Here is a 23,728-nt window from a genome sequence, read left to right as displayed (position 1 = left end):
CCCAGCATGCCTGGACAGCCTAAGGCCTCATGTACTTGGCAAAGTTGTGTATTGGGGAACACAGAGTGCCTGTGGGTCTACATTATGGATCTGCAGACAATCTGTATGCTGCCCCATATGAAACCATTTCATGTTATGCCACATGATAGAAACTGACACAAAATGTGAGATAAAAACCTCTGTATAAAATCTGAGACATGGCAGAACAGTATGGATTAACCAATCAAACTTTATTCAGACAAGCACAAGTCAGAATGAAAATACTAAAGAAAGTGAACTTTCAAAACAAAAACAGAATAAAGTACATTGTCAGTAAATATCTCACATAACTATAAAAGTAAAAAAAGACAAATGAAAAACATCAGAGTGTTACAGAAGTTGTCTTCAGAAGTCCTAGAATGCAATTCCAATGGGCGTCTCATCACGGATACATAATGCAGATGTATGAATGAGGCTTAAAATGGCTATGAAAAGAAGCTTATTGAAAGGTGTTGTCCCACCACAGGATAGGGAAAAAGTGTATGATTGTGGAGGGTCCAACTACTGGGACACCACATAATCTGAAGAATGGAGTCCTTAGTCTCCTGTCAGAATAAAGTGGCCGTGGTGCATGTGCACAGCTCATCTATTATTTATGGGAGATGCAGGAGATAAGTCTAGTGAACCTGTTCAATAATACACAGGATAAGGGACAAGTCTCAATGGTGGGGCAAATCCATAAACATTAAAAAATATATCTATCACATGTTAATGTGTGAGGAGAGTGGTGATCTTTTATTTATGGTAGGTCACCATGTTGTTCTTATATCATACAACTTCTTTAGCTGACTTTTTTTTTTTAATCTATGAATTTCAGGAACACAATTCTGACAACAATTTTGTGCCCCAGCTGTCACTCTGTAGAATTATATTTTTTAGGACAGGGTCCCAACTAGCGTTTATGCTGCATACTTTACACTGCAGAAAATCTTCTGGGCAGTGGGAAATATGCAGCGTATTTAGCTTTGAGCAGACAGACAGAGCTTTCCCGTTGTAGCCCTGCGTGAGCAGTAAGGTTTGTAGGCGGGCCCAGCAAACCCATGTGACTGTGACGTGTGCTTCCAAACCTTACTGCACACACAGGGCTGCAGCTCTGTATGTCTGCTCATAGCTAAATGCGCAGTGTATTTCCAGCTGTGCAGCGGATTTCTTGCCGCATGAAATATGCTGCATATGTGCTATGTGTGACCCTACCCTAAGTCCAGGTTTGTTGCCGCTTTTTAAATGTCCAAATAGTAATTTGGAGTGTCTGCTTGTTTTTTGTTCCCATAACTGGACACCCATCCTCTGCCAACTGGTATCCTCCAAGTACAGTACCGCCCTGTAGTGATAAAGTGCTGTAGACAAGCAGCCATTTTTGTCAGGTTGCCACTGTTAATCCATTCCTATGAATTTATGAAAGTTTACTATGGAGTGCACTTGAGTGCAGGAGCATCTGTCAGTGAATTGATGGCATTAATAATTAATTGTTCATCCAGCAGAGCCGTGCAGTAATATTAGGAATTAAACACTTTCCAATGGTAATTGCAAAGTGTTAAGTGCAGAGAAGAAATTAGAGAGTATTTATAACACAGATCTGTGCGACGTGTAAAGATAATGCAATTTGCTCTGTAATGAGGATTAAGAAGTGAGAAAAAAATGACATTTGTGCAGCTGACATGTACATAAAAGTGGTTAATATGCTTTTAGATTAGATACAGAGAATGCAGCCTCAGCCTGCTGTATATAAGAGAGAAAAAATGTAAAAAGCTGAAATTCATGGTTCACATACACAGTATCTACACCATTTATATTGTGAAAATAATCAGAAAATTGTATTACAAACCATAATATGTAAAGAAAAGGCTTAAAAGCTATAAAGTGGTCCCTCAACATACGATGGTGGTAATCCGTTCGTATCGTATGTTGAGGGATCCGTGCAATGTAAAGTATAGGACAGTGGTCTACAACCTTCGGACCTCCAGAGGTTGCAAAACTACAACACCCAGCATGCCCGGACAGGCATCCGGAGGTCCGCAGGTTGAAGACCACTGGTATTGGAGGTTATACTCACGTGTCCACACCGCTCCGGACCGTCACCACTGCCCTGGATGTCGCCTTCGATCGCTGTAGCCGCGTCCCCGGGGTGTCCCCGCCACTCCGGCAAGGCCTCTGCTTCCCTGGCATCTTCGCCCTCCGTCGCCACCTTCTCCTATTGGATGACGGGACGGCGTGCGCAGCGATGTGATGACGACGATGGAGAGCGCCGAAGATGCAGGGGATCCCGAAGAGGACGCGCCGGTGCCCCGAGGACAGGTAAGTGATCATCAGCGGACCACACGGGGCACCGTAAACAGCTATCCGGTGGTAGCTGAAGCAGTCTGCGCTGCCGGATAGCCGTTTATGCGGTGGCCCCGACATACAAAAGCATTGTATGTTTGATGCTGCCTTCAACATGTTGAAATGATCGTATGTCGGGGCCATCGTAGGTCGGGGGGTCACTGTATATAGTATAAATACCATATGTGCCAACAGCTACTTTACTATCCTATGTATCCCCATGGTTACAGACTGTCATAATCCCTTCTGTCTCCTACGTCTTGCAAGCATACATTCAGTAGCTCAGTACAGGGTTTACCCCTTATGTCTGGGGATCTGAAGCCACCTCAGACAGGAACACCAAATGCAACAAGCAGAATGTGCTGCACCTCTCTGGTGCCTCGAGGTCTTAAATGGGACACGTGCTGGGCACCTGTAAATTTGCCAGATTAAAGAACGCTGCATGCAATGTTTTTTGGATCCAATCCAATGTTGCATGGAGAAAATATTCCAGACATATGTGAACCGACCAATTAAGAAGCAGACATACATAATTAAGAACAACTGCGGGATCTGACTACACAGGATTTGAATGTAGTCTGTTACCATGGAGACATGCATGTTTAATAGGACTTGTACACATAAAACAATGGGATGTATTTAACCTAAATTATTTGCAAAGGCATACATTATTTCTGCCTTAATCATTCATTTTAATAGACCTTTTTAAACTAGGGCATTTTCAGTATATCCCAATGAAGTTATACGGTGGCATGCAATCTGTCAATGAGCCTTTCTGACTGGCATAATGGTAAACACGTAAATGTTTGTGACTCAACATAAAGTAATATATAGTAATTATTTGGTGTTAAAAGATAAAGTGATGGATTTGGGTTACATATGAAAACTGAAAATCACAGGTGTTGGGGATTTTCTACCGATGTAATGGCTATGGCTCTATATCCAACAGTAGTGAGGCTGACTGGACAATACCTCTGGTTTCTGCTACAGTATATGACACAGGCTGAGCCCTAGTCTAAAGAAGCATGCTCCTTCCGCTCCATAGATAGTCCACATGGTGTTTTTTTACCTGGTTTGGACCCTTGACTAGATCCAACACTTGACCTTTGTTTATATTCCAGACAGTATTTTAAAGATTGCATATTTTGGGGACCATATTGGGGACTTCATATGGAGATGACAAAGATTCGATTTCTCAACCTATGCCTCAAATAGTATTCATGTAAACAAAACCTAATGCCTTCTCCATCAGGATAATCTGTGGGAAAGGTAGCTTTTTAGGTTTAACTGCTTGCCATAGCTGTAAAAATGAGCAGTGCAGTCAGTATTATGGGATCACCTACTTTCCCTGTTAAAACAGGTGCAAAGAATAAATATGGCTTCAAACAGGCATGGCAGGAAACAGGTCTACAAGGGAAAGGCTCCTGGGCACTGTGGATATTAGGCTGTTTGCAGACTTGTTGACACCATAATTGGCTTCAATTATCATTGACAAATTGTGCAGTAAATGGTTTGACAAATGTCTTAGATCTGCGCAGGGGCATGAGGCCAAAGACTAAGTACCTTTAGCACTCTCAAAATGTGTCAAAATTGACATCATTGAGTGCATAAGTATGTGCTTATAAAATGTCCTGAAAGCACAGAATATAAAATTAGATAGTAAATGGTAATACATGGGTCAAGGGCTTTACTAAGTAGATGGATAATAACAGTAAAACAATGTAAACAGCTCACTCATGTCAGCTGACAACATATGTCATAAAACAAATATAGCAATTGTATGAAAAGATGTCCATTATAATGTACAGTAGTTATGAACCTGCTTCAGTTCAGTTGCTGGAAAGTATGTGGAGCTCCACCTTTAATCAACGTAAGGTAGAACACTACATCTAGCACCCCATTATTAACTGTAATTGTTCTTTACAACAACATTTGGCATGTACTATATGTTTTTTTACTTTAATCATTATTTTCACATATTGTTCAATTTATTTTATCAAATAAAATGGGTTTTTAAAGAGTACCTGTCATGATCTTGTTAAATTTTATAATCCTCCCAGTTCACTGCCCCAATCATGATAAACCACCCCCTGCCTTTATTTTTTTTTGTTTTGTACCTTGATATTGCTCTGTATTTTCTGCTCAGTCTCCATACAGGTGAGAACTATCACCCTCACTCTGCTACACACAGCCCAAAGCAGTTCAGTGTGAAATAAGCTATGCTTGGCTATGGCTGCACCCCCCCTCCCCCCAGCACTCCAGTCTGCGTTTCCCAATTTCGGACTTCTGCAAGGCCAGCAGGAGTCCAGTCTGTGCAAGAGATCGGGGGAAATGTTCTCTAGACAAGTTGGGAGACACCTAGTGGAAGGTTTTTTAAACACAAATAAAACATAGAAAACTTAATTGTCTTTAAACAAAGTACATTGGATAGATTACCACAGAAAACCCTACAACAAATATACATCAGTAGTGTATCTAGTCACTGTGTAGAAACCACGTATATTTAACAAAGCAATTGGGGGGACATATTTCATTAAAAAAAAATTCATGAACAAAAATAGCACAGCATGCATTGGGCTGAATCTACCAGGCTTTATTATAAGTTAGTGCAGTGTATCAGGTGCCTTTAGCTTCCACTGAGCATATGGAAAAGTTATGAGTTCTACCACAAAAAATTTAACAAAAATTCTAATTTCACTTTATGGTAAAAAGTGAATAAAAAATGCAGAAGACCTGGAATTGCTGTTTTTTTTTTTTTTTTTCCCCATAAATATATGTATCAAAAAATGGTGTAATGGTAAAAAAAACCCCAAAAAAGATAAAAAGTTATGGCTATGATGACGAAAAAATAAGGAGTAAAAAAAAAAGGAAGATTTGGCAGTTGAAGCCATATACAACTTTCTGGTGGTACTAACAAGCAGCCAAGAATTTTAGAGGGAATAGCAGAACATTGCTCTGTAACGACCTGCTAAAGCTTTATCAAAGATATTAGAAAAATATAAATTGTTTCTACAAATTGTAGGAAAGCCTTAAATAGGGTTGTCCATTTTCAAATATACTTTTAAAAATTCAGGGTTAAAAAAGGGGTTTTCGCCATTTAGGGTTCTCATTAACCAGGGCATAGAGCAGCTACAAAGAGCCCCTCCCACTCTGGAGGACCCAACACATACATGCACTACATGGACTATCCACTGATTTCAATGAAAACTGTATAATGATTTACTATCCAATCCTTTCCAAAGAATAGGGGATAAGATGTCTGATCGTGGGGGCCCCGCCACTGGGACCCCTGTGATCTCTGTGCAGCACCTGTCATTCTGTGCTGGGCTTCTACTCCAATCTCGGAAACCAATGAGTTTCCGAGATTGGAGACGTGATGTCACCCCACACCCCCTTGTGACATCACACCACACCCCCTCGTGCCATCACGTCACGCCCCCTTTGTGACGTCACGCCACCCCCCTCAATTCATGTCTATGGGGGTGTGGCATGATGTCACAACTCCAATCCAGAGTAATCTGAGGTTTCCGAGGTTGGAGCAGCAGCCCAGCACAGGTGCTGCACGGAGATCACGGTGGGGGTGGGGGGTCCTAGCGGCGGGCCCCCCACAATCGATCAGACATCTTATCCCTATCTATCTTACTTTTTTGACTTTTAAAGTTACAGTTTCTAATGATGCAGAATCCAATAAGATAAAGAGGTGTGTTGACAAGAGGCGGCATGGTCTTATTATTCTATCCAACATTCACGTTAGGTAAAAGTCTATGTAAATACAGGATTTATGCACACTACACATGTCTGACATCCCTAGCAGTCCCCAAGTCCTCCAGATAAATCACTAGTGAAGGATCTATAAGTGGTTTCGCAGTACAAGTATATTGTGCTTGACAATGGGACTTTTGTCTTTTCTTTATGGTGTTACTGTGGTCTTTGTCATGGGGCCATCAGCACGGAGTGTTCTGCTCGTCTGCAGAATGAATGGCACAACCCTTAGCTAATTAAAGCACTGAGGGGATTGATGACCCATACTTACAATCTGGATGAATTTTTATGGCATATTTACTGTATCTGTAAATCAAAAAGGAGCTCAATGTTTTCCACCATAGCAATTAATCATGACTTATACTGCATAAATTAACTGACTACTTCTTCTTTTGTTACCAGCAGCTTCAGGGAGAAACTTGTTTATAGATAGACACATACTGTATTCTATCTGCTAAAAAGAATAGAAAGGACATTTAGGAAACCAGAGGCGCAGGTAGGTTAGGTGGGGTGAGTCGTATGAAATAATAGCTAAATACATATGTATCTTATAGTGTTTAAGATACTTTTAACTCTTCACTAGAATGTTTTCAGAGGTGTATTGAATAAGGGCATGGCTTAGTGGGGTCATAACATGCCACAATGGGGACCAAATCCAGGTGTAAAGTAATGGTATGTTCACACAGCAAAAACAAGGATGGACATTCCGCACGTTTACATGTTCTCCATAGATGGCAATTCATTTCTGAGTGGAATCCGCATAAGCATTGAACCGGTTCAATGAGTCTGTGGATGCCAGAACCGGGATTTCAGGAATCTGCCTCAAAAATTCAGCCGTGTACACGGTGCAGCACTGCAGCGGAATTTCCCAGGGAAATATTTCCACAGAATTGCACCTGGAAATTCCACCGTGTAGGGATTGTGGAAAAAAGCAAAAAAGACCAAAAGTTTGGACACACCTTCTCAATCAGAGTTTTCTTTATTTTCATGACTATGAAAATTTTAGATTCACACTGAAGGCATCAAAACTATGAATTAACACATGTGGAATTATATACATAACAAAAAAGTGTGAAACAACTGAAAATATGTCATATTCTAGGTTCTTCAAAGTATCCACCTTTTGTTTTGATTACTGCTTTGCACACTCTTGGCATTCTCTTGTTGAGCTTCAAGAGGTAGTCACCTGAAATGGTTTTCAATTCACAGGTGTACTGGTGTGGAGGAGGAGGTGTGAAGGTGTGTGGGGCTTTGCTGGTGACACTGTTGGGGATTTATTCAAAATTGAAGGCATACTGAACCAGCGTGTCTACCACAGCATCTTGCAGTGGCATGCTATTCCATCCGGTTTGCGTTTAGTTGGACCATCATTTATTTTTCAACAGGACAATGACCCCAAACACACCTCCAGGCTGTGTAAGGGCTATTTGACCAAGAAGGAGAGTGATGGGGTGCTGCGCCAGATGACCTGGCCTCCACAGTCACTGGACCTGAACCCAATCGAGATGGTTTGGGGTGAGCTGGTCCGCAGAGTGAAGGCAAAAGGGCCAACAAGTGCTAAGCATATCTGGGAACTCAAGACTGTAGGAAGACCATTTCAGGTGACTACCTCTTGAAGCTCATCAAGAGAATGCCAAGAGTGTGCAAAGCAGTAATCAAAGCAAAAGGTGGCTACTTTGAAGAACCTAGAATATGACATATTTTCAGTTGTTTCACACTTTTTTGTTATGTCTATAATTTCACATGTGTTAATAACTTAATTCATAGTTTTGAATTAACACATGTGTATCTACAATTTTCATAGTCATGAAAATAAAGAAAACTCTGAATGAGAAGGTGTGTCCAAACTTTTGGTCTTTTTTGCTTTTTTCCACAATCCCTACATGGTGGAATTTCCAGGTGCAATTCTGTGGAAATATTTCACTGGGAAATTCGGCTGCAGTGCTGCACCGTGTACACGGCTGAATTTTTGAGGCAGATTCCTGAAATCCCGGTTCTGGCATCCACAGACACATTGAACCGGTTCAATGCTTATGTGGATTCCACTCAGAAATGAATTGCCATCTATGGAGAACATGCAAACGTGAGAAATGTCCATCCTTGTTTTCGCTGTGTGAACATACCATTACTTTACACCTGTATTTGGTCCCCATTGTTGCATGTTATGACCCCACTAAGCCATGCCCTTATTCAACACACCTCTGAAAACATTCTAGTGAAGAGTTAAAAGTATCTTAAACACCTCTTGAAGCTTATCAAGAGAATGAGTGTGCAAAGCAGTAATCAAAGCAAAAGGTGGCTACTTTGAAGAACCTAGAATGTCATATTTTCAGTTGTTTCACAATTTTTTATGTAAATAATTCCACATGTGTTAATTCATAGTTTTGATGCCTTCAGTGTGAATCTACAATTTTCATAGTCACAAAAATAAAGAAAACTCTGAATGAGAAGGTGTTTCCAAACTTTTGGTCTGTACTGTATATATTGTATGTATATAATAAATATTTATTATAAAAAAAAACTCTTCTATTCTATTTATTTGTTTTGTTTGATAACCATTAAAGAGGTTATCCAACATAAGGTGACTTTAGTAATTGTCATACAGTAATGCACATATCTACCTGTGCTTGTGTTGGTGGTAAATGGCCATGTCCTGTGTCGCCCATCACACTGCTGGTTTGTTTTTTGTGAACTGGCTACTTCTGGTTTCTGTGCCCTCCCCTCAGGCTACAATCCCCAGGATCCTTTGTTTCAAGGTGAGAAGTGACTTATTTCATTCCCACACATCGGTCGCCCCACCCATTGCAGCACAGCCATACTTCCTTTGAACATATGACTTGCCTGACATGACCTGACAAAACAAGCTGTGGATATGCAAGATGATTAACACATGCACATGTTTACCGGTAATGTCATCAGGGGGCTGGCTTCACATACAACAGACGAAGCAGCCAAGCCCCCTTTCAGGACCCGACTTGTGATGTATTGTCTCGGGCCATACAGCAAGCTGGGAAAGGTCTAATTTTGTAAGCTTCAAAAAAATTAACTTTCGGGGAAAGGAAAGACAAAGAAATGTGATACCATCCACCAAACATAGGTAAGTGAAGTATATTAGTAATCTTTGCTGCCACTATCTCACATTTAAAAAAACCAAAAATCCCAGAATACCCCTTTAAATAAACCTCCCCATTGTGTGCAAATAGATCATAAATGTTTACTAACAGTCGAAACTACAGCTTGGCCCTGACCAATAGTGCAGCTTTAAATACACTAAACACAACAACAAATGATAATCTAAAATAAGCTTGTTTATTTAATATGCAAAGAAATGTAATATTATAGAATGCGATGCATACACCAAATATTTGCTCTTACTAAATACTAGGTGTCCTGGCCATGAAATACAAAAGGTGCTGGTGAAGAGAACAGAGATCTATCCATGTCCATTAATACTACAAATATCTGGACATTCCCTTGCAAATAGTGTGGAGCAGAAGTATGTGTGAGGGGCTAATGAATAGGTACAATATTAACAACGATATATCAACTATTTTGTGTCAGTAATATATTGCACAGTACACTCAAATTTCACAGAATGTATTTGAAGGGGATTTCAACATTATGAGAATGGCAAACCATGACCATTTGCTCTTCCAAGATCACATTTGCCTGCTATTATGTAGATGGTGACTGTAAATCTAGCATCTTAGCAAATATTATTGTGCAACCTACCAGATTGCTTCTTTTTATTTTTCAGAGGTCTTTTTAAAAATGTACCTCTTAACCCTTTCAGGAACGGGACTTTTTTTTGAGGTTTTGTTTTTTCCTCCTCGCCTTCTAATAGACATAACTTTTTTATTTTTCCATCTAAAGACCAGTATGAGGGCTTGTTTTTTGCGTCACCAATTGTACTTTGTAATGACATCACTCATTCTACCTCCAAATGTACAATGAAACAAACAAAAAATTATTTGTATGGCAAAATTAATAAAACAAAACACAATTTTTCAACTTTTGGGGCTTTTGTTTCTAGCCAGTGCACCTTTCAGTAAAAATGACACATTATCTTTATTCTGTAGGTCCATACGATTAAAATGATACCCAATATATATAGGTTTTGTTTTATTTTACTACTTTCAAAACATTCTAACTTTTTGTACAAAAATGAGTATGCTTAAAATTGTCCACTTCTGACCCCTATAACTTTTAAATTTTTCTGCATATAGAGATGTATGAGGACTCTTTTTGCGCTGTGATCTTTAGTTTTTATCGGGACCATTTTTGTTTTGATGGCACCTTTTTGTCGCATTTTATTCATTTTTTTTCTAGTATATGAAGTGACCAAAAATATGCATCTCTAGACTTTGACATTTTTTTTACCGCGTGGTTTAATTAACATTATATTTTTATAGTTTGGAAATTTACACATGGGCGATACCACATATGTTTGTTTTATTTAGTTTTTAAATTTTTTATTTGAAAAATGGGAAAAAAGGGGGTGATTTAAACTTTTATCAGGGAAGGGGTTAATGCATATTTATTACAATTTATTTTTTTAACTTTTTTTTATTGTCCCCATAGAGGACTATAACATGCAATCTTTAGATTGCATACACTGATCAATGCTTCTCCATAGGAAGGCATTGATTAGTGTCATCAGTGCTGTATTACTCCAGCCTGCCATGGCTGACAGGAGCTTTAGACCACCGTTCAGAAGGCGAGGAGGAAGGTAAGAGACCTCCCACCATCCTCTCAGCTGATCGGGATGCCGTGGTTTCACTGTGGCAGTCCCAATCAGACCGCTGAGCTAGTTGGGAACGGGATTTACCGCATTTAGACACTGTAATCAACTCTGATCGTGGCATCTAAAGGGTAAATGTCGGACATCGGCCCGATCGGCGATGTAAGGCATTGGCCGCGGGTCCTGGTTGCTAATAGCAATATACGTCCATTTGTGGGAAGGGGTTAAGGACACAGCCCATTTTGGCCCTGAGGACACAGACAGTTTTCATTTTCGATTTCTTTTTCGCCTCGCCTATATGGAGGCATAACTGTTTTATTTTTTCCTCCACAGACCCATGAGAGCTTGTTTTTTAAGGTGACTAATTGTTTTTTGTAATGACACCTTTTATTTTACCATAAAATGTATGGCAAAACCCCCATTATATAGGTGGGGGGGGGGGGGGGGGTTAAAAAGAAAATCGTAATTTTACAAATTATGGGGGGTTGTGTTTACGCTGTGCACTTTATGGCAAAAATGACATGTTCTGTTATTCTGTAGGTCATTATAGTTTTTCTATTACTGTACCACTTCAGTCAAACTTTATTTTTTTTATCAGTATGCTGAAAATTGTCCTCTTCTGACCCTTATAACTCTTATATTTTTTTTAACTTTTTTTTTGTGCCGTGATCTTTAGTTTATATCGGTACCACTTTTGTTTTGATGGGACTTTTTGATAAATTTTTATTAAAAAAATTATGATATACATTGCTGTGCGCAATGAAGAAGGTGGAGAGCTGGCTTGCCGAGCGCTTTTCCTTCTCATATGATGAATATTCTCGTTTCTTCACTCTCTTGTCCTAGTGACGTGATAGCCTACATAGATGTGGCGCCTGCACTCGGCTACAATAGCAGGGTGCTCATGTACCCCCAGGCTCTAACGTCACTAGGACGGGGGTGTCAAGAAATTAGAATATTCATGTCAGGGGCGGGCATAGCGCTACGTACAGAGGAGCCTGGGGAGCTCAACAAGCTGGCTCTCACCTCCACTGTGAACAGCCTGTCAGTTTCCTTTTAAAGGGGTATTCCAGTAATTTTTTTTATTTGACTATGCTACAGGGGCTGTAAAGTTAGTGTAGTTCATAATATAGTGTCTGTACCTGTGTGTGACAGTTTTCTCACAATTCTTCTGTGATTTTCACTCCAATATTTATTTTTACCAGCATACTAAATGACTGTTGTCTCAGATTTTTCCCAGGTTGCAATGCGGCCGAGACCTGACTCACTAGTCAGATGATGACAGGGAGCCTGTCTACTTCAATGGGTGGAGCGATCGCTTGGTGGGAGAGAGATCAATCTGGAACTAATGCAACAGCTATAGGCACCCTGATTGAAAACCACAGGTCTTTTGATGGATGCAGCTCATTTATGTTTCAATGGGTGGGGTGGCTGATGTGTGGGAGGGAGGAAAATGGAATTATGGGATTTGTAGTCAAAAAAAGAAAAGTCAAACAGGAAATACCAGTTCACAAAAAGCTAGCCACAGTATTATGGTAATCTCAGAACATAGCCATTTAGTCCCAAGACAAGTGCAGATCCTTCCTAAGCATGTCCTTTACTGCCTGCCAGGTACGTACTAAAATCACCTTATGGTGGATAACCCCTTTAAGACTTCAGATGCTGTAATTGGCATTGATCACAGCGTCTAAATGGTTGATGACAGGGAGCAGCGGGATTGTGGTGAGTGTCCAGCTACCAATAGTAGCCATCACTCACGGCTATAAAGTGAGCACAAGAGCCAATTACAGCTAGAGGGCAATCCTTTTCCAAATGTATGCTGTGCAACAATCAGCTGATCACAGCAGACCCTAAAAGTAGTCGCAGATTGTAGTAAATGTTATAAACAACCATGTAAAACATGCTATATCTGTCAGAATGGAGCCATTCCTTGCAACAATCATTGAAGAGTTTCACCAATCCTCCGAATAGCCCATCAATATAAATAGGGGTCTGGCTTTTCATTATTTTGGTAATCAGCTGATTAAAGGGGCTGTTAGATAAATAGTTTACCAGGTACAGCTCCATAGTTTTGGTAATACCAGTGCTTTGCAATGCTGCCCTATTTACTTTAATGAGACTAAGCTGCAGTGAGCTGTAAGACTGTGCCAAGGAAACAAAGAAGGGGCCTTCTATATATAGTTAGAGAAATAATATTCCTACAGGATACAAATAAAGATATGGCCTAAAAATGACAGAATAATAACATTGGATAAACACTCTGGAGTCAGATCACTTCTTTCATTTTTAAACCTTCTCAGTAAAAATAAAATATTAATGGCTTTTATTAAAGTGTACCTGTCATTTGAAAAAACATTTTATATAATGTAGATGATAACATTATGGGGGAGATTTATCAAAACCTGTCCAGAGGAAAAGTTGCTGAGTTGCCCATAGCAACCAATCAGATCACTTCTAGCATTTTGCAGAGGCCTTGTTAAAAATGAAAGAAGTGAGCTGATTGGTTGCTATGGGCAACTCGGCAACTTTTCCTCTGGACAGGTTTTGATAAATCTATATGTATATTTGTAATATACATTGGTTAAAAAATGTGAATACTTTGGAGTAAAAAATGCTGTCTTATCCCTGCAGCTATTGCCTGTGTGTCTCGGCTGAAACAAAATACAGGAAGAAGAGGTGGAACAAGCCAGGCTCTGTGCACTGAGGACAAGCAGGGCTCTGTACAGTGAGGACAAGTAGGGCTCTGTACACTGAGGACAAGCAGGGCTCTGTACACTGAGGACAAGCAGGGCTCTGTACACTGAGGACAAGCAGGGCTCTGTGCATTGAGGACAAGCAGGGCTCTGTACAGTGAGGACAAGCAGGGCTCTGTACACTGAGGACAAGCAGGGCTCTGTACACTGAGGACAAGCAGGGCTCTGTACACTGAGGACAAGCAGGGCTCTGTACACTGAGGACAAGAAGGCTCTGTACACTGAGGACAAGCAGGGCTCTGCACACTGAGGACAAGCAGGGCTCTGCACACTGAGGATCAGCAGGGCTCTGTACACTGAGGACAAGCAGGGCTCTGTACACTGACGACAAGCAGGGCTCTGTACACTGACAACAAGCAGGGCTCTGTACACTGACGACAAGCAGGTCTCTGTGCAGTGAGGACAAGCAGGGATCTGTACACTGAGCAAAAACAGGGCTCTGTACATTGAGGACAAGCAGGGCTCTGTGCACTGAGGACAAGCAGGGCTCTGTGCACTGAGGACAAGCAGGGCTCTGTACACTGAGGACAAGCAGGGCTCTGTACACTGAGGACAAGCAGGGCTCTGAACACTGAGGACAAGCAGGGCTCTGTACACTGAGGACAAGCAGGGCTCTGTACACTGAGGACAAACAGGGCTCTGTACACTGAGGACAAACAGGGCTCTGTACACTGAGGACAAGCAGGGCTCTGTACACTGAGGATCAGCAGGGCTCTGTACACTGAGGACAAGCAGGGCTCTGTACACTGATGACAAGCAGGGCTCTGTACACTGATGACAAGCAGGTCTCTGTACACTGACGACAAGCAGGTCTCTGTGCACTGAGTAGAAGCAGGGCTCTGTGCACTGAGGACAAGCAGGGCTCTGTGCAGTGAGGACAATCAGGGCTCTATGCAGTGAGGACAAGCAGGGATCTGTACACTGAGGACAAGCAGGGCTCTGTACACTGAGGACAAGCAGGGCTCTGTGCACTGAGGACAAGCAGGGCTCTATACACTGAGGACAAGCAGGGCTCTGTGCACTGATGACAAGCAGGGCTCTGTACACTGAGGACAAGCAGGGCTCTGTACACTGAGGACAAGCAGGGCTCTGTGCAGTGAGGACAAGCAGTGCTCTGTGCACTGAGGACAAGCAGGGCTTTGTACACTGAGGACAAGCAGGGCTCTGGGCACTGAGGACAAGCAGGTCTCTGTACACTGAGGACAAGCAGGGCTTTGTGCAATCAGTGGGGGGTATTTATCAACGGATTTATGTGTCCTTTATTGCATATGTTTGGTGCAGTGTCTTTTTATTTGTTTGTGTTAGGATTTTGACTGTCCTGTGTAGGATTTTTGCAGTGGTCAGTAATTTGCACCAATTGTATTTTGGCGTTAATTTGCCTGTTTTTTACATATGTTTGATGCAAATAACCGCCAACAATCATCTGACATGGAAAACACACATACCAAAGGTAGAATATGGTATGCGCCAAAGTTACTAAAGGACATGTGCCAAATGATAAATTTGGCGCATGTCCATGAAAACCAAAGTAAAATGGGTAAAAGGGTAAAAAGAAACTGACAACAGATAAAAATGATAAATACCCCCTATGACTCTAGGCTCTTTGACACACCCCCGGCTCACACAGCATCTGATGACAAGCCAGGAGCCTCACGTGGGCAGAGGCTCTCACATCATTAGGATATAAGGGTGAATATTTATGCATATGCAGAAGATGGATGATCATATGGGAGATAGAGGAAGGGGGCAGGGAAGCTCGTAATAGCAGGCTCCTACCTCCATTGCACAAAGGGACATATTTGCATACTAGCAATGAGACCTGTAACTCAGAAATGTTTATGGAGATAAGGTCGGTGCTCGTATCCACGTGGTGCCGGCAGAGAAGGCAGTCCACAAGTAATAAACTTTCAGCACTCATGAATTGTTGAAGAACATTTGTTGTTTATTCACACATGAAGGATCATCGCACAAGTGTTACGCAGAAAGCATTTCGGCAATAGCCGTTTTCAACTGCTGTTTCACCAAAGTGTGAGTGCCAAGAGTTGTTTTTACTTATCTGTAACTCAGAAATGGCTGGACCAATTTTTGTAAGTAATCCATCATTTTACTCATTCGCACTAGAACTCAGTGTATTGGGTTTAGTGTGGGTGAACCGGCCGTCAGTTTCCCTTTAAAAAGCATCGTTAAAGGGTGGAGCTCAGCTGTCACATGACTCACTGCACCTCACGTTTTATTACCTGTGTAGGGTTGGAGTAATAACATGAAGTCTGATGAATATGGAAAAATATGTCTGATGGAGAAAACTGGAGCTGCTAAAATCTAAAATGTAGAAACCATTCTGCAACAAGGAATACAGGGTGCACAAATACTGTATGTACAGATAGATGTTTTCTTTTAATTCAAGATTTAACATAAGATCTGAATATAAAAGCATATTGCTTTTGACAGTTTAAGGATAAAACCATGCTACTAAGTAATCATACCCTCCTTAAGGGTATGTTCATGTGCGTCGGATGCACTGTGGATAATTCCTGAAGAAAATCCACACGAAGTTGTGTGGGTTTTGGTGAGGATTTTTCTGTGGATTTGGGTTTGATACCTGCAGTTGAGAATTTCTAGGGTGATCTGTGAGTAATCCACAGTAAAGTCTGCAACAACACACTGCTTGCCGCTTTTATTGCAGATTTTGACTTCCCCATTAAAGGGGTACTCCGGTGGAAAACCTTTTTTTTTTTAAATCAACTGGTGCCAGAAAGTTAAACAGATTTGTAAATTACTTCTATTAGAAATCTTAATCCTTCCAGAACTTATTAGCTGCTGAATACTACAGAGGAAATTATTTTCTTTTTGGAACACAGTGCTCTCTGCTGACATCACAAGCACAGAGCTCTCTGCTGACATCTCTGTCCATTTTAGGAACTGTCCAGAGCAGCATATGTTTGCTATGGGGATTTTCTCCTACTATGGACAGTTCTTAAAGGGGTACTCCGGTGGAAAACTTTTTTTTTTTTTTTAAATCAACTGGTGCCAGAAAGTTAAACAGATTTGTAAATTACTTCTATAAAAAAAATCTTAATCCTTCCAGTACTTATTAGCTGCTGAATACTTCAGAGGAAAATTATTTTCTTTTTGGAACACAGAGCTCTCTGCTGACATCACAAGCACAATGCTCTCTGCTGACATCTCTGCCCATTTTAAGAACTGTCCAGAGTAGGAGAAAATCCCCATAGCAAACATATGCTGCTCTGGACAGTTCCTAAAATGGACAGGGATGTCAGCAGAGAGCAATGTGGTAATGATGTCAGCATAGAGCTCTGTGTTCCAAAAAGAAAATAATTTCCTCTGTAGTATTCAGCAAATAATAAGACAGTTCTTAAAATGGACAGAGATGTCAGCAGAGAGCACTGCGCTCATGATTCGGCAGAGAGCTCTGTGTTCCAAAAAGAAAAGAATTTCCTCTGTAGTATTCAGCAGCTAATAAGTACTGGAAGATTTTTTAATAGAAGTAATTTACAAATCTGTTTAACTTTCTGGCACCAATTGATTTAAAAAAAAAAAAAAGTTTTCCACCGGAGTACCCCTTTAATTTCGCTGGTCAATTTCCAGATCTGTTAAAATCTCATCCACTGCTACTGTATTCTTCGTCAGAACTTTTTTTTTGGTGCAAATCGGTAGGAAAAATTCTAAGCAAATCCACCTTTTGCTAATTTACCCTAAACATGCAGGACTACAAGCGCCAGTCATAACTTGCTTTACTTTGCCAAAAATGACTACAAATTACTAAAAAAGAGTAAGCACTGAAGCTATTATAAAAAATAACTTGACACTAAATTAGTCTTTAGGACAGAACATATATAATACATAGGGACAAATATAAATCTAACTGATGAGTGATCATTCTGTGTTTTTTACTTTAGGAATATTATTGCTATAAGAAAGAACATACTTTGCCCTTCATGACAGTTCTGTGCCTTAGGTACCTTTCCTATAGAAAATGGCACTATCATACATATGTCATACAAACATTACATAAATGTCTGACAATTTAGGGTTCATCTAACTTAGTGCCACAATTATACTGCCAGGTGAACAATGCATCTATTAATGCAAAAGGTGACAGTAACAGGTTACACGAGTGCAAGGAGCAGTTGATGATGCTGCAAAGGTTACACAAAAATAGCTCTTTGAAATAAAAAAGAAACGGTGTTTAGGTCCACTTGAAAGCCATTAAAAAAACTAGCGATAATATCTTACACATAGTTCAGTCATTGCATAATGGTGGCTGTCTGGTCAAGGAGCGAAACAGCACTGGCGCCATAGCTGGAAGATGAACTGAGCGTCCTCCTTTAACATTTGTGGGAAACAACTACCACAGTCTTCTACAAAACGAATCTTGTTGGAAGAATAAGCTCTTACCACTGCAAGGAAAAAAACATTAAATATATTACTAACAGCTACTATAAATACAAACAGCCCTGTAGGTTTATTTTCACTAATTATGGTAGTATACACGGAATGGAAATAATACATATATATATATTTGTCTCATTAGGCTATGTTCATTTCCAGGCGGATATTCTGCATATTTGATTTGGCGGCACTAGGAAAGCTTGGAAGTGCAAATTTTTTTTCCGACCGGAATTCAGTTTAAAGGGGTACTCCGGCGCTTAGACATCTTATCCCCTATCCAAAGGATAGGAAATAAAATGCCTGATCTTGGGGGTCCCTGGGGACCCCCGGGATCTCGGCTGCAGCACCCACCTCAACGGCTTCCGGCAACGCTGGAGGCTTCGGATCCCGAGCATGCGAGCGAAAGAGTGTGACATCACGACTCCGCCCCCGTGTGACGTCACGCCCCGCCCCTCAATGCAAGTCTATGGGAGGGAGCGTGACGGTCGTCACGCCCCCTCCCATAGGCTTGCAGTGAGGGGGCGGAGCCGTGACGTCACAACTAGATCCGATCGCGGCATATCTATATTAAAAAAGGCTATTTCTAGCCCACATACAGCCTCTATAGGGGTATAGAACACTTTGCCGTGTTCTAAAATGCATATGGAGTGTGCTGGGTTAGTGAAATAATACTGTTATTCAGAATAACATGCAGATTACCGGCATCGCTTTTAGAATCACTGCCGCACAGCAGCACAATGACAGAGCCTGGTGGTGGCATCAGTGTCAGGAGACCATATAGTGACTGAATGACAGCGTGGAGGTGTTGGCAGCATGAGGAGACCATTTAGTGGCTGAATGGCACAGCGTTGAGGTGTTGGCAGCATGAGGACACCATATAGTGGCTGAATGACACAGCTTGGATGAGGCTGAAGCATGAGGACACCATATAGTGGCTCAATGACACAGAATGGAGGTCTTGGCAGCATGAGGACACCATATAGTGGCTGAATGGTACAGTGTGGAGGTGCTGGCAGCATGAGGACACATATAGTGGATGAATGACACAGCTTGGATGAAGCTGAAGCATGAGGACACCATATAGTGGCTGAATGGCACAGTGTGGAGGTGTTGGCAGCATGAGGACACCATATAGTGGCTGAATGGCACAGCGTGGAGGTGTTGGCAGCATGAGGACACCATATAGTGGCTGAATGACACAGCTTGGATGAGGCTGAAGCATGAGGACACCATATAGTGGCTCAATGACACAGAATGGAGGTCTTGGCAGCATGAGGACACCATATAGTGGCTGAATGGTACAGTGTGGAGGTGCTGGCAGCATGAGGACACCATATAGTGGATGAATGACACAGCTTGGATGAAGCTGAAGCATGAGGACACCATATAGTGGCTGAATGGCACAGTGTGGAGGTGTTGGCAGCATGAGGACACCATATAGTGGCTGAATGGCACAGCGTGGAGGTGTTGGCAGCATGAGGACACCATATAGTGGCTGAATGACACAGCTTGGATGAGGCTGAAGCATGAGGACACCATATAGTGGCTGAATGACACAGAATGGAGGTGTTGTCAGCATGAGGACACCATATAGTGGCTGAATGACACAGCGTGGAGGTGTTGGCAGCATGAGGACACCATATAGTGGCTGAATGACACAGCTTGGATAAGGCACGATTTAGTGGCTGAATGACACAGAATGAAGGGGTTTGCAGCATGAGGACACCATATAGTGGCTGAATGGCACAGTATGGAGGTGTTGGCAGCATGAGGACACCATATAGTCGCTGAATTACACAGCTTGGATGAGGCTGAAGCATGAGGACACCACATAGTGGCTGAATGACACAGAATGGAGGTGTTGGCAGCATGAGGACACCATATAGTGGCTGAATGCCACAACTTTGATGAGGCTGAAGCATGAGGACACCATATAGTGGCTGAATGGCACAGTGAGGAGGTGTTGGCAGCATGAGGACACCATATAGTGGGTGAATGGCACAGCGTGGAGGTGTTGTCAGCATGATGACACCATATAGTGGCAGAATGACACAGCGTGGAGGTGTTGTCAGCATAAGGACACCATATAGTAGCTGAACGGCACAGTGTGGAGGTGTTGGCAGCATGAGGACACCATATAGTGGCTGAATGACAGCTTGGATGAGGCTGAAGCATGAGGACACCATATAGTGGCAGAATGACACAGCGTGGAGGTGTTGGCAGCATGAGGAGACTAAATAGTGGCTGAATGGCACACCGTGGAGGTGTTGGCAGCATGAGGACACCATATAGTGGCTGAATGGCACAGTGAGGAGGTGTTGGCAGCATGAGGACACCATATAGTGGGTGAATGGCACAGCGTGGAGGTGTTGGCAGCATGAAGACACCATATAGTGGGTGAATGGCACAGCGTGGAGGTGTTGGCAGCATGAGGACACCATATAGTGGCAGAATGACACAGCGTGGAGGTGTTGTCAGCATGAGGACACCATATAGTGGCTGAATGACACAGTGTGGAGGTGTTGTCAGCATGAGGACACCATATAGTGGCTGAATGACACAGCGTGGATATGTTGGCAGCAAGAGGATACCATTTAGTGGCTGAAAGGCACAGCGTGGAGTAGGCTGATGCACTAGTACACTACACACCAGGGCTTCACAATCCCCCCCCCCCCCCAAAAAAAAAAAAAAAAAAAAACACAATATGAGAAGTTTTTGACAAATATTTCTCATAGGTAGCACCCATATCCAAAAATGTGAAATTCCCAGACCCAGGCCCCAATTCTGCAGCATCAGTAACCCATATATTGCCTGAAGTACACAGCCTGGAGTTGGCTGATGCACCAGTACACACCAGGGCTTCACAATCCCCCCCAAAAAACAAGACATTGAGAAATTTTTCTCAAAGATTTCTCATAGGTAGCAACTGCTATCCAAAATTTTGAAATTCACAGACCCAGGCCCCACCTCTGCAGCATCAGTAACCCATATATTGCCTGAAGGACACAGCCTGGAATTGGCTGATGCACCAGTACACACCAGGGCTTCACAATCCCCCCTCCAAAAATAACACAATGAGAAATTTTTGTCCAAGATTTCTCATTGGTAGCACCAGCTATCCAAAAATTAGAAATTTCCAGAACCAGGCCCCACCCCTGCGGCATCAGTAACCCATATATTGCCTGAATGACACAGCCTGGAGTTGGCTGATGCAAGAGTACACACCAGGGATTCACAATCCCCACCAAAAAACAACACAATTAGAAATTTATGACCAAGATTTCTCATAGGTAGCACCCGCTATCCAAAAAAATTGAAATTCACAGTGGCAGAAAGACACAGTGTGGAGGTGTTGTCAGCATGAGGACACCATATAGTGGCTGAATGACACAGCATGGATATGTTGGCAGCAAGAGGATACCATTTAGTGGCTGAAAGGCACAGCGTGGAGTTGGCTGATGCACTAGTACACTACACACCAGGGCTTCACAATCCCCCCCCCGCCCAAAAAAAAAAAAAAACACAATATGAGAAGTTTTTGACAAATATTTCTCATAGGTAGCACCCGCTATCCAAAAATGTGAAATTCCCAGACCCAGGCCCCACCTCTGCGGCATCAGTAACCCATATATTGCCTGAAGGACACAGCCTGGAGTTGGCTGATGCACCAGTACACACCAGGGCTTCACAATCCCCCCCAAAAAACAAGACATTGAGACATTTTTCACAAAGATTTCTCATAGGTAGCACCCGCTATCCAAAATTTTGAAATTCACAGACCCAGGCCCCACCTCTGCGGCATCAGTAACCCATATATTGCATGAAGGACACAGCCTGGAGTTGGCTGATGCACCAGTACACACCAGGGCTTCACAATCCCCCCTCCAAAAATAACACAATGAGAAATTTTTGTCCAAGATTTCTCATTGGTAGCACCAGCTAACCAAAAATTAGAAATTTCCAGAACCAGGCCCCACCCCTGCGGCATCAGTAACCCATATATTGCCTGAATGACACAGCCTGGAGTTGGCTGATGCAAGAGTACACACCAGGGATTCACAATCCCCACCAAAAAACAACACAATTAGAAATTTATGACCAAGATTTCTCATAGGTAGCACCCGCTATCCAAAAAAATTGAAATTCACAGACCCAGGCCCCACCACAGCGGCATCAGTAACCAATATATTGGCTCAAGGACACAGCCTGGAGTTGGCTTATGCACCAGTACACACCAGGGCTTCACAATCCCCCCCCCCTCCCAAAAAACAAGACCTTGAGAAATGTTCTTATAGGTTGCACCCGCTATCCCAAATTTTGAAATTCACAGACCCAGTCCCCACCTCTGCGGCATCAGTAATCCATATATAGCATGAAGGACACAGCCTGGAGTTGGCTGATTCAAGAGTACACACCAAGGCTTCACAACATAATGATAATTTTTTGACAAAGATTTTTAAATGTTTTGTGATAAAAACAATCTCAAATGAACGAGTTGATGAGGCCCCAAAATTAAGGACGGTGGACCACCAAAATCATAATTTTCACCAAAAAGGATGAAGAAGCAGAATTAATCCCTCTTTGTATTTTTTTGTAAAATTTTATGTAATAAATCACACGCAACAAGCGTTCCGTTGTGTAATGGTTATCCTTCTTGAAATTTCAAATTTATTACCCTGTTTCCCCAAATGTAGGACATCCTCGGAAGATAAAACTTACTAGGACAAGCTGGCTTGCAATGGCATCTTGCACGTTACCCTTTATTCTGAAACGTGCATCCCTGCAAAAAAGTTTCCAGAGAACGTTTGATGCCCATCAGAAGATTGGCGTGACAGATGCCCGTCTGAAGCTAGGCATGAAGGATGCCCGTGAGAAAATGGTCGCCAAAGATGCACGTTTCAGAATAAAGGGTAAAGTGCAAGATGCCCGAGAGATGTTGAATTCTAAAAAGCAGCAGGTGGGTTTTGCAGAAAAACCGCCAAAATTGATGGACGCCCGGGAAAATATCAGCCTGAAGAGGAGCGCACCGGCCATCACTATGAACTCCGCCATGGCTCAATGGTCCCTATCCATAAACATTACCAAGACCATCCAGATTTCACAGCAGAAAACCATTACCCCAGGTCTTAGTAACAGCGTTAAGGGAATGCAAATAAATGTTGTCAACCATCAACTGAATGGCACAGCGTGGAGGTGTTGGCAGCATGAGGACACCATATAGTGGCTGAATGGCACAGCGTGGAGGTGTTGGTAGCATGAGGACACCATATAGTGGCTGAATGGCACAGCGTGGAGGTGTTGGCAGCATGAGGACACCATATAGTGGCTGAATGGCACAGCGGGGAGTTGGCTGATGCACGAGTACACTACATACCAGGGCTTCACAATCCCCCCCAGAAAACAACACAAAATGAGAAATGTTTGACAAAGATTTCTCATAGGTAGCACCCGCTATCCAAAAATTTTTAATTCCAAGACCCAGGCCCCACCTCTGCGGCATCAGGAACCCATATAGTGCCTGAAGGACACATCACAAGGACACAAAATTAACAAAATTGTATACATTTTTTAAAAAATGGATACCTTTGTGTAAGAACAAGTGCATATCCAACATTTCAGAAGACTCTATAATGCAGGACCGTGGACCACCCAGAGACTTTCTTCTCAAAAATAATAAACCACAAAATGTTTGAAATTATGTTCAAAC

The 23,728-nt window shown here is 42.1% G+C and overlaps 1 protein-coding gene across 5 annotated transcripts in view; it reads right to left on the bottom strand.

The window, feature by feature from the left end:
* Positions 1 to 15,191: 15,191 nt before the first annotated feature.
* The window catches only part of CALCOCO1 (calcium binding and coiled-coil domain 1), a 64,626-nt gene continuing 56,089 nt past the window's right edge, over positions 15,192 to 23,728 (bottom strand). For all 5 annotated transcript variants that reach the window (XM_056555197.1, XM_056555200.1, XM_056555199.1 and 2 more), the window contains exon 13: positions 15,192 to 18,029. In XM_056555197.1, the coding sequence (XP_056411172.1) occupies positions 18,024 to 18,029 (6 nt within the window). In that variant the 3' untranslated portion in view covers positions 15,192 to 18,023. The remainder of the gene's footprint in view (positions 18,030 to 23,728) is intronic.

Source organism: Hyla sarda, chromosome 2, assembly GCF_029499605.1.
Source record: "Hyla sarda isolate aHylSar1 chromosome 2, aHylSar1.hap1, whole genome shotgun sequence".
In the NCBI taxonomy this organism is placed as follows: Eukaryota; Metazoa; Chordata; class Amphibia; order Anura; family Hylidae; genus Hyla; species Hyla sarda.
Note: the sequence above shows the minus strand (reverse complement) of the source record. Positions and strands in the feature narration are given on the sequence as shown.